Source organism: Quercus lobata, chromosome 2 (genome assembly GCF_001633185.2).
Source record: "Quercus lobata isolate SW786 chromosome 2, ValleyOak3.0 Primary Assembly, whole genome shotgun sequence".
In the NCBI taxonomy this organism is placed as follows: domain Eukaryota; kingdom Viridiplantae; phylum Streptophyta; class Magnoliopsida; order Fagales; family Fagaceae; genus Quercus; species Quercus lobata.
In genome coordinates this window covers 65085161-65097865 of record NC_044905.1, presented here as the reverse complement: position 1 = coordinate 65097865, position 12705 = coordinate 65085161, and the positions used below count along the sequence as shown (strand labels likewise).

General features: G+C 35.1%; 1 protein-coding gene and 1 pseudogene across 4 annotated transcripts; both read right to left on the bottom strand.

Annotated features, from left to right (window-relative positions):
* Positions 1-1491: 1491 nt before the first annotated feature.
* On the bottom strand, positions 1492-5532 carry LOC115976232 (54S ribosomal protein L19, mitochondrial-like). 4 transcript variants are annotated; one of them, XM_031097400.1, is made up of 4 exons: positions 5324-5532; positions 5049-5151; positions 3715-3795; positions 1492-2264 (listed from the first exon to the last, which is right to left on the bottom strand). In XM_031097400.1, the coding sequence occupies exon 4, from the start codon at positions 2220-2222 to the stop codon at positions 1755-1757; it is 468 nt and encodes a 155-aa protein (XP_030953260.1). In that variant the 5' UTR covers positions 2223-2264; positions 3715-3795; positions 5049-5151; positions 5324-5532; the 3' UTR covers positions 1492-1754. The 4 variants fall into 4 exon arrangements, with proteins under 4 accessions (XP_030953260.1, XP_030953259.1, XP_030953257.1 ...); XM_031097399.1 differs by having other exon boundaries at positions 5049-5105; XM_031097397.1 differs by lacking the exon at positions 3715-3795.
* Positions 5533-5865: 333 nt separating this feature from the next.
* Positions 5866-12488, bottom strand: LOC115968433 (annotated as a pseudogene).
* Positions 12489-12705: the final 217 nt, after the last annotated feature.

Below are 12705 nucleotides of genomic sequence, written 5' to 3'. Positions count from 1 at the left end.
CGAACAGGGAAAATACTAAAACAACAAAGAACAAAGGAAAGACTGTCATTACTGCAATTAAATACTCTGCATCTGACAGAACCATACTTTTCAGCTTTTACAACTACCCCCAACCACTTTGGGTATGGGCTGATGGGACAAGTACCAGCCCTATAAAACTGAACCTACACGTGAACGTTGAGGGGAAGGAAAAAGCTAGTCTAAAAGGAGGAAGAAACAGTCCAGAAAAGGGGCGAGGACAAGGTCCAAGAACCGGAGCCACCCAGGCCATGCCGAGGAGAAAGTCTTCTTGGATAAACTCAGCTCACCTCTATACGATCATCATGAACACCATGACTAACGACTATCCGTTCACCAAGACTTAGCCTTTTAGCCCACTCTTTACAAATTCATTATATTGGGCCCACTGGTCCAAGATCCCACCCACCGTGTGGAATTGGGCTGAAAAACGAGACCCTACATATATCATGACTAATTTTGATTAATGCATAATAAATTCCTTTGGTGACCTTTAAGAGCACTTTAAAAGCCTATTCTAACATACTCTCTCAAATCAAGTAGAACAACAAGAAGTCTCCAAAGTCATCTGGCCAGGCATATCATTCGCGTTATTGGAGTCAGTCTAGGTTTACGGGTTTACCTCTAATGTAAACCCAGACATAGAATACAGATAAGCACAGCAAGTCTATCTATCACAATGGGACATGCTCCACATTGTTATTATTATTATTATTTTTTTTTTCTAACAAGTGATCAATGTCACTAGCTTCACTCTCATAAACCTGACACAGCAGGGTTTTTAAACCTATTTTAAAAGATACATAACAAATCATATGGACAATCTTACGTTATAAGGTCTATTTGAAATCTGTTTATTTTATTAAAATTAAATTTTTTTTGGCTAAAAATACTGTAAATAAAGGTAAAATGTAATTGAAATAACACAATGAAACTCATAAATAGTACCAAAAAGTGCAGTAGAGCCCATAAATAATGACAAAAATAAGCTGAATAGTAAAATAAGTTAGCTTTTTAAGCTGAAACCAAATGCACACTAATGGTCAGTTTGGGATCCACTTATTTTACTGAAACTAAAATTTTTTTACTAAAAGTACTGCAGATAAAAGTAAAAATTAGCTGAAATAATACAGTAGAATTCATAAATGATACCAAAAAATGCAGTGAGACTCATAAATAGTACTAAAAATAAGCTGAATAGTAAAATAAGTTGACAAAATTAATTATATCAAACAGACACTAATAGTGAATCTGATCTCCACACGCACACACCAAATCCATTCTCAACAGTGAAATACAATCCTAAAATTATGAACTACAAACATTAGCTCAACTTACTTAGTAATATGATTGAAGGTACATTCTTCACATTACCCAAGTTACTTCAATTTGTATAGTGGGTCACCAAATTCCTCAATTCTAGATTAAACAATCATATGAAAGCAATGTAACACTTTAAAAGACCCAACAATGTCTAAAGGACAGAAATTTGTTTCCACATTTTTCAAATATGATTTGTACACATTTTGAAACACTAGTTCCTTAAAGGTTATCAAACAATAGTTCCATTTTTAAGTAACTAGTTCCATTGCTTATTATCAAGTCATTACTAATTAGCACGAAAAGAAAATCATTCAACTTCAACCGAAAATAAAACATGACAACTGAAGCCAACCTTTTAAAGAAAAATTGAAAGGAAAAAACTCTAGAAGGTCAAAAATAAATGTCTAACATAGTCAATCTAAATCCTTAACAACCTTAATCCCCATAGAATTTGCAGTCCCAATGATGGACTTGGAAATAGACTCCAAGGACATGTACTGGCAATAAGGATCAGACTGCTTGATCTTGGCGATCTCATAGATGTGCTTGAGGGTAATGGAGGAGGCAACCACGTGGCTGGGGCGGGAGCTGCCAGACTCGATTCCAGCTGCTTTCTTGAGGTACCAGGTTACGGAGGGGGATTTGACAATAAATTCGAAGGTGTTGTCCTTGAAGGCCGTGATGGTGACTGCCATAGGGGTGTCAGGCTTGTACTTTTGAGTGCGGGCATTGAAGTCCTTGCAGAAGGCCATCAGGTTCAGTCGGTACTGACCCAGTGCTGGGCCCACAGGTGGTGCGGGTCTGGCCCCTCCAGCTGGCACTGTCAACCGGATAGTTGCCGCCAAGGGCCGTCGTGTTAGGATCTCTTTTAGGGTCGACATGCCTACTCTTCCTCTTCCTCTACCCTTTCTCTACACTGCACCCTGCCAAAATATCGTAGGTGTCTTATGTATCATTTGAAACGTAGCATGGTAGTTCAGTACGCATTTCCCATTATCATCAGCAAATAAATCAACTGATAGATAGCAATAGCATCATTTGCCTAATATCAAGTATACTCTCACATACATCTAGCAGGAATCTCAAATTCTATATGTCACTAGGCATCAATCAGAAAATAGAAACATGAGATAATAGCATCTAATGACACTTGTAATAATGGATAGAAGTGACAAGTAGATCAATATGCCCCCAAAGCTAAAAGATGCAGCCACTCTTTATCCTTTCACTACTTCATAAAAATATTTTTTCCTCCAACGCTCATATTTTTGAAACAGCAATTTCTCCAACATTCATATTATCCCAGTTGGTTATATTTTCAAAATTTTCTTTTTCCCAACAGTCTAGGCCAAAGCTCATTGGCAAGCTTTGATTAACCATACCAATGCAGAACAAGATACTGACCACATCAGCATGCACAAATATGTAACAAACACACGAGGGGAGGGGAAATTGGTAAGTAATTTTAAATATATATTTGATCCAGCCACCAAAATGTTCAACAGTTGCTTGCTAATGTTAAACTCCAAAAGAAAGCATTCTTAGCGCAAACCTTGTAATCTTGCATAAACTCATAAGGCATATGCAAAAATCCGATATTTCCACCAAGAAAAGAGATTCAGATTCAAACCACATCTCCTACGTCATCCACATATCCTAGTTGGGTGAGTAACACAGAATTATAAGCATGGCATGTTCCAAGCGTGAAATTTGCTTCACCACCCAATTTCAAGGCACAAGGGCAATGTGGAATGTATAATATTTTTACCTTTCTACCATACAAATTTACCAACTATCAGACAGTGTGTTCATGTATTGAATTTGCAATTAGCTGTAATATCTAACATGATATCATGTATTTTGCCATACAGTAACAATTTTCCAAAGGACAAAGTTTGACTCCAAACTAGTTTGAATTGTCTCTTCCAACTCACTACGTGGCAATTTATAAGACCATTCATGTATATTATTTAAACAAGTTACTTGATTCATTAAAAAAGTAATGTGACTAAAACTACACATGGATGGTCCCTTTGATCGCCACATAATGGGTTGGAAAAAGATAGCTCCAAACCATTTTGAGTGGTCTTGTTGTTGGGGTTTTACTGATTCTTCCTCTTCTCTCTCTAAGTTTATGTTTTCCCTTAGATTAACTTCCTGATTACCCTCTTTTTTGTTTTGCTGTTTGTTTCATCTGTTTCTTGTTGAACAACTTGTACTATTCATTTTTTACTCATTAATAATGGTTCTCTGATTACCTATCAAAAAAAAAATTTTGGAGCTCAACTGTTTCCTTTTCCAAATTCATGGCTACAAGACTATAAAGATGAAAAAATAAAAGAAAAACAAACTGAATATAAAACTTAAAATTACCACAATTAGTGCCTAATACATAGAGCTTTTCCAAGTTCAAGTGGTACTCCACAGATCTTGATGCCGCAGTTTATGAAATTACTGTACAGTACAATGGTAAAAGTCAAAACAAAGAAAATGGCCTAAAGATCACTTCCTAAACAGCCATTTACAAACTACCATCACAGTTCATGGACGGTAGAGAAGTCTCCAATAAACAAGTGAAATAAGAAAATGCATCTTGAATACCTTCATCAGTATAATAGACCTTTTGTAGAAATACAAACATTTAAAACTAAAATGGGCTTTGATAACAAGAGATAAGCATTATAGTCCACAATGCTCAACAAATACATATAAATCTAGAACAGTGACTGTCCTAACATAAATCTACACAAGCTACAAAGAGAAGTACGCAGCACAACCCTAACATAACTCTATCTGGATCATCACATAAAAATCTCAACCAGAGACATTGCGTTCTTCTAATACACTAGAAAATAGAAGATCCATGGAACATTTGTATCTGGATTGAAATGAAACTATGATTATCAAAGCTAAGTGTACCCGTGAGGGTGCAACCTAATGGTAGGAGGCTTGAGCTGAGCTGTAAACCCAGACATCCTAGGTTCAATCCCCACTAGGAGTTCCTCTGGATTACCTGATACATAGCAGGTGGGGTTGTGTATCTGTAAACTTTAAGGTGATGTAGCAATGATTCATCAAACTTTACACACACCCAACAAAAAAAAAAAAAACCCAAATTTTAAAGTCACAGCAAACAATAAATTTCATTATGAAACTAATACTAATTCAACTCAATTAAAGTCAAAATGCCAACTTTAACACATAGCAGCATTTACCACCTAAACCTTGCCAATCAAACAATACTTTAGAAAACCCTGATAAAAAATGACATGAATTTAAATACCTATCAAAATAAATCACACCCACCATTCAAAATGAAAATTTTCGACTAAACTAATAGCCAAAAGGAAAAACTAAAGTCACAAAGCTAACTAAGGATTTCATTGAACAGAAAAAAGTGGATGCAGTACACAGGAAGTATACTAAAGAAAACAGAAACAGAGAGGAAAGAAAAACGGTAGCTTCAAACCACAGCAACAAAAACGCATTTATAAATAGGAAAAATGACAAATACGAATACCCAAGCTTCAAAGTGTAAAGAAAAGCTAAATAGTGTTTGATATATCAGAAATAGCTACACCAAACTTGGGGCATCATATACATACATACCCATTTTTTAATTCACAAAACAGAACAAAATGCATCAAAGTTGGGGCAAACCAAAACACACACACACACAAACCAAGAGAGAAGAGATAAGAGGGTACCTTTCAGTCTGCCGCCAAGAACTCTGTGCAGAGTACTGTTCCTCGAAGAAGAAAAGACTGAGAGATACATTTGGGCCCCCATCAAAACACAAAATACCAATCACTATTAATAAAAAAAGAAACCAAATTTTGTGAGAGATCAAAATCTAAAAGTATTTATTCAGATGGAATGGGATATATATATATATATATATATATATAAACAAAAAACTATCAAACAGAACATAGTAACCAAAAAGAGAGAGGACTGGGTGTGAGACATAAAAGAAATAAACCTGAAATCGAGAGATTGGAGATCAGAGAGAGAGAAAATGACTTAGTGAGGCGGTGAGGTTGGTTCGATGCTTGGCGGCGGGAGATTGGAGACAGAGGCGGTGGCAGTGTGGCGGCTACGGTCCCAATGACCCAAGTTTGAGACTGAGAGAGTGTTACACTTTTTTATTTTTGAGAAACTGATACAGTGAAATATGGCTAGGGTCTAAGATTGCTTTTTTATTTTTTTTAATAAGATAAAAAATATATTTTAAATATATTTGTGAAACTTTAAAGACTTGACTTTGGTCCTTATTTCCCCTCCCCCCCAGCCGCCCAACTCACTCTAGTACCAATGATTTTTCAATAGTACAAATGATAAGCTCCAAAATTCAAGTAATTAAGAAGTATGTCAATTCTCAAGTTTACAAATATGATTGTTAAAAGCAATTAGTAATATCTAGCCGCAACAAGGGGCAGCACTAGGACACGGGAAAAAAAAAATGCCCCACCAAAGGATACATACACTCCAATTTGGTCTATACAAGCTGTCATAAAATAATGTTTATAAATCATTCAGGACACCCTTTAAAATATCCAGCCCTTCAGCTGATATACTCCTCTTTTGGGATCTAGGAATTTCAATCTTAGGAGGTGGATCATGGGAGAAACAAACCACAACAACTGTGAGATTATCGCAACTGTTGCGTTGGAGTGCCTCCTTAACAAGTGCACTCGAACACCTATCAGGATCATTATGCATAATGAGTTCTTTCCTCACCATTGTAATTGCACACTGGCTGCTCATCACATCTCACAACCCATCACACCCAATTATCAAAAACTCATCTTCCTTTGACAAAAGGATCTCCTCCAATTCTGGCTCAGAGCTTAAGGGGCTTTTTGAACCTTTGGAGCCCTTTATATGCCAGTCACCAAGAGCACGTGCCACTGATAGTTGACCATTGAGGTAACCATCATATATGATACTGCCAAGTTTCTCAATTCTTAGTCTTTCAACGGTGTAGTTGGGTTTGTGGTTTTTAGAGAGCTCAATTGCTCCTCCCCGTTTGCCAAGCACAACTCAAGAATCTCCAGCATTAGCAATTAACATGGTCCTGCAACATTACTATGTTAAACAAATTATTGCAATAAAGAAAACATCATAAAAGTAAAAATAATCCCCAATGTTATATCAACTTCAATGATCAATGAGTTTTTGGAAACATCAAGCCCAAGTTACAGTCAATAGTGATAGGTAGAAATGAAGTATTACAGTCTCTAACCTTCTTGTGATTAGGGCAGTCAATGTCGTGGTGCCAAAGGAACTATCAAGAGATGAAGCATTAAGAAATGCATGATCAGCCTTCACAAAGGCATTCTTAATAGCCTTTTTTATGCCAATCAGGATATTGGAGTCTTTAACGATATAGTTCGGTATGTTCTTTTTTATGAATAATGCTACATCAATACCACCATGTCCATCAAACACCTGTAGAAATAAAAGAAATCTGAACACATGACCTCAATCAGTCAATTAACTTACTAGGTAGAGTCAGCAAGGAATTCTATATAATTCTCTTAGTTTTCTAGGCCCTAACAAGTCAGAAGAAGATCAACTTCTAAGAAGGATAAAAGATATATGCTAAGTCCAAGAAAGAGTCACCACTGCACCTTATAGTCATAGCCAAGTGGTATATACATGGAAGGGGGAAGGCTATCCCCCATTGTGTAGCTTACAATTGCTATTTTTAACATGAAAAAGAAAATGTCAAGGAAATTTTGATGATAAGATGGCTAATCACATGCAATTTGGCAAATGGAAGCAAGCACTAATGCAACAGGATGCATAAATTTATTTTTTAATGCGCCAGAAGTTATTAATAAGAATTTTTTTTTTCTCTAGGGGATATATTACTATGAAATTTATTCCAATCAGAAAAATATTAGTAGTGTCTCATCTAAATATTGGATTTACACTTATTTAAAAGCAAGAGACGCACCCCATAAAATGCACAATGAAAGGGAATTTTGCAGCTATCTTAAGATGTTCATGAAGATTATCTACAAAGATATACTCATCCTCTATGTACTGTTTTGGCCCTTTCTCAGAACAACTTCTTGAGCCAAATATAGTTAAAAATCCAGACTTCTCATTTGATGGTGACTTCAAGCCTAAAAACCCAATTTTTGATTCCTACAACAAATTAGCATAGAGAGATAATTAGTGAAAGTCTATCTTACAGATATGTATTATGAGAAGACTTAAACTCAACTTTTAAAAGCCATGCACCAGCTTGTAAAAAAAAAGCCATGAACCAAGTAAACATGTTATATTTCACCTAAGACAATCCGCATGCATGTGCATGGGCCCAAACACTAGCATTGTGATTTGTGAGCATATTAAAGTGAGGATCATAGAAGATGCATAAATGTTTTGGCTCCAGATTAAATGTAGGAACCTATGGTATCAACTTTCATAGAAGAACATAATCTAATTTCCACTAGAAAGATCTCTAAAAATCAAACTGTGATACTAAAATTAGTATTTACACAACTTTTGTAATAAGCCAATTACCACTTGCAGCATGCAATATGCATGATTTATAAATTCAGTAGTTTGCCAAGATACAAGGTTTTGCCGTGAAAAAGCAAGAACTAAAGAAAGTTCAAATAAGTAATTTCCTCATTTTAGTGTTTTCTATTTCCACCATATTTATTTCAATAGAAAAACAAATCTAGAAAGTGAGTTTTGTTGATCCTTAGAGTGTCAGATTACTAAGATGACTCAATGAAGATTATATTAATAGGCTAATGCTTAAGACACCTAGTTATTTCTTAGAACCTAGCAACCCAAGAATATGAAGGAAGTTATAACCAAGCATTTTGTAGAAGTGAATTTAGTAACAAAATATCTGTATGAACAATGGTAGTTAGTGTTTCCACTACGAAGACTTCTCTCAAATGCCTAATGGATTTCCCTATCCTAGAAATCAATTAGAAAAACATATCAATGCAATAAGATAATGCTCGAAAGTGTATTTTCTAAGATCTATAGAGTCAATCCAACATTAGGTTTTATTTAACTTGTAAGATCCATTTGGCCTTTTATAATACAACGAAACTTGAAAAAATAATGCATATAATTGGCCCAGAATCCCCCCAGACTAGTCAAAATCATGAATCCTTCTATTACCACAAGGATCTCAATCGAGAGACAATAATGTTACAAACACAACATATTTCACAACTTTTTGAGTTGACAAGTTATTATTAATTTTCACCTAGTCTACATTTTTCTTCACTTTTTTATTTGCCATTAACAACTTGCAACAACAATTGTGAAAAAAAATTGTGGCTCTAAATTTATTGTTCAACAAAACCCCCATCTGTTAGCATGAACACATTCCCTTTCCTAAAATAACTTGGTTATTGATAAAGTCTTGTAGAACTATCACATTTGAAATCAAAGTGCAAACTTTTAAGGGCTATCATCTATCAAACCAAGTTAATAACTTTTTGAAAAAGAAAAAAGAAGGATGAGAAGGGGTATTAATAATACTCACTGATTTAGCCAAGAAAGTAGAGCTGGTGCAGTGCCGCATTACAGAGAGGTTTCCTCATATTCATTGAGGTCAAGCCTTCCAATGAGTCATCATCATTATTATTGTTGTTGTTGTTGTTATTGTTGTTATTGTGATCCTCCATGGCTAACACACGAGTATCCTTCGTGGATCTACCATCTATACCACTTGTTTGAGAGGAAAACTTAGTTCCTGGAGCCATTAAATTAATCTCTTTTCCAACTTAACCCATTAACCACAACCAAATACAAAAACAAGAAAGAGCTTCAAAAATTTTTCTTAGTTGGATTTCCGAAACTTTTCCCTATAAAGCTATACCAAGTTACCAAACCCTTCAAACTAAACACTTGCTCATAGTTTCACAATAAAGATTCCATTTTTAGACAAACAAACACCAAAAGCTCATACAGCAACAACCAGATGTCCTTTCCCAATTGTTCAAGCACTCGATCATAGACTAAAATCTTGCAAGACAAACAGATCACAAGAACCATTTTTTTTGCCACAAAGAAAACTGTAGCCTAGCATTTTTGGGACTTTAAAAGGAATCAAGCACATGTCCATGCCCAAAGTAATTGACAATGAAGATCAAAAGGTGCAGGAATTGAATGGAATAATGTGTGTGCATGAGAGAAATGAAGAGGGCAGTGAATTAAAAATCCAAAAGAGCATATGGTAGTAGTGAGGAAAAGGAAAGAGAGGATCATTAAAAAGAAGTGGTTAATAAGAAAGTAACTTTGTAGAGGGTGATTGGCGATTCCAAGTTTTCTGGTCGCCAATATAGCGGTAGTAAGGTAAGGGAGATTGTGATAGTGACATGTGGCTCACTCATGGTGACACATCTATCTATTGGTTAACCAGCTGGCCTTATGGTTGGGCAGTTATTTGGATTGTCTATACTACTATTTAAGGGGCTTTCCCGATTCAGAATGAACATTTCATTGGTTTAAAAATACCCTTACACCTCTAGGTTTAAGTAGAGACAATACTAAAAGATAATTTGGTAAAAATATAACTTTAACTCCCACTAAAACATTATCTACAAAATAGGAACTCAATTTAATAAATTAATCTAACAACTTCCAAATACACATGATTACTTGCCACTTGCCTCAGTTTTTTTCCCTCATAATCATCCTCGATTTTGAGTCTTTTGACAAAAACTTCTCCTTCTTCTTCCTTCTTTAATCCTCATTCTGCATTTTTTTTTTAATTACAAATGAAGTCTCCCTCTTATTGTGTGCAATATTGACCGATAATACTTACTGTGTGCGCTAGACTCTGTTAGTATTACCACTCCCTTTTTGACCTTTTCTTTATCCATTTGTTTTGTAATATTGGCAATGTCTATTAGGATTCAAAGTCGAGGAAGGAATGAAGCCATAAACACAATCAGAAGACAACAGTGTGCTCCATAATCAATTTAATCTGTTATTACTATATATTGTACAGGTAGTTTCCATTCCACTCCCTTTTTCCTTTGACTAATCAAATGTCTTTTTTTAACCGAATCTTTAAAAGAATAATGAATCCTATGCTTTGGTTAGATTTTAATTTTCAAAGATGAATTTCATTGTCTGTAATTTGTATGTTAATTAAATTCTAACATTATACAGCTATCAACTGCATACCAATCCTAGGTAGCATTCAAATTTTGAAGATGTTGCTTAATGCTTACTGTTATTGTGAGACTTATTGAACATTTTCTAATATGTTGTTTTACAAGCCTTGACCAATATTTTAAAAAAGTTTGTTGCCAGTTTAGTTGAAGACACATGGTTTGAGGTCTATGGTGTGTGTGTGTATATATATATATATTTTTTACGGGATGGTCTATGGTATTTGATGACTCAAACCTTTGCTATTATATATTTTGCCCACAAAGTTTAAGGCAACCAAATTGATCATTTAGTATGATTTGAGAAGTGAAACCAAACTAATTTTGGGTTATATATATAGGCCGCATAAGAAGTTTCTCAGTTGCTTTAATCCTTTCACATATAAATGTTTTTCAAGAAATGTTTAAAGTGATCAAAATAGTATGAATATTTTTTATGGTGGATTCCATATATTATTTACATTATTCATTTAAGAGATTGGATTTAATTATGCACTAATTGGTTGTGGATTGAGGGTTTTTTTTTTTAAATAAATAAATCATGGAGATGCCAGGTAGAGATATGAATCTGTTCACAAAAATTTTCTATGATTTTGTTTATCTATCTTATGTACTTTTCTTACCTGAGATTTATAAGTTTGTAGGTGTACAAACCATGATTACATGATCATACAAACTCAATTATAAACTTCATTTACAATAACGAAAATACACATGTTAATATCAAAGTATGTTTTTAAAATAGTATATTCTTTCACCAAATACCTTGGAAATATATGGCAAAATAGAATATGCATTTGTGGATTTTTTTTGTGCTACATCTCATCACACCTTAAGGTTTTTCAATGATTAGAAAATAATCAAAATACAGCAATCTCAAATTAGGATAAATGGAAAATATTGACCTTTATAAAAATAAAAATAGAAATTAGAAGAGTCTAATGAGTCATGATACTTTGGTTGTTAGTAGTTCACAAATGCATAATATTAGTGGACAAATGTGTAAACCTCAAATTGAGATGAATGAAAAATTATGGTACAAATATATAACACTTATCACACCTTAAAGTATTTTTATAATTGGAAAATGTAATAATCCAAAATTTTAATAGATGCAAATTATTAACTTTTATAAAAATAAAAATAAAAGAGCCTATGAGCACACGTGCGTGCTCAAATTTTTTTTTTTTTATAATAAATAAGGAATGGAAAATATTGCATTGTGTAGCCACCTATATCACCACATATCCCCAACCATAGTTGGAGATGGCTTGTGCAACTGACTTTATAATACTTTTTCTTTCTGCGCGCCCTGGACAAGGTTTTGCTTCTCCAGCCTATAAGCTTGATTTCAAGCCGGTCAATAAGGTATTTGAAGTACTTGGAGGGGGATTTGGAGAGGAAGAGAGGTGCACCTAAGTAGACAGCATCCTGCTTGAGCTTTTTCATCTCGAGAATGTGTTTGATGGCTCTTTGGGATTGATGAGGTGTGTGCTTTGAAAAGAAGACTCCAGATTTTTCCCTGTTCAAGCATTGGCCGGACCACTTGCAGTATTTGTCAATGCATTCTACAATAGTCAAAGCATGCCTCCTAGCAGCTTTGGAGAACAACACTATATCATCGACGTACATGATGTGCATGATGGCCGGGGCATCAATGCTTGCTTTAACACCATCCAGGTTTTTGATGGAGACTTGGTCCTTCAAAATCCCATCAGGTAGATTTTGGTGGAAATTAAAATCCCTAAATGGAACATTCCTAGCTCTAACAACCTAGGATAATATCTGTAAACCCACTTGCAAAGGTGGCCTTGGTTTCAGAAAAGCCAAGGATTTCAACGATGCTTGCCTAGCTAAATTAGCCTTGATGATAGCATCAAAGAGGGACAGTCTCTGTATGTCCATTTTAAAGGCCAAGTACAAAGTTCGCCATAGCTGGCTGCGTGATGACCCCCCTTCAAAAGCATCCCCGGTCTGGAGAGCCATCGAAGGTGCAAAAAGCTTATCACTAAAGGGGCATGCTATCTAATTGGGATGGATCCACCATTAATGTCTGGCTTGATCCGTGGGTTCCTTGGCTCCATAATTTCACTCCAAAACCTTTGCAGGCTACATATGCTGACACTCCAATGATGGTTTCCATGCTCATAAACAACACTACCAATCACTGGAAAGTTGGCATTATCAATGAGATTTTCGAACC

Coding starts and splice junctions, on each gene's coding strand:
- LOC115976232 (XM_031097400.1), bottom strand. CDS start 2,222: ATGTCGACCCTAAAAGAGATCCTAACACGACGGCCCTTGGCGGCAACT.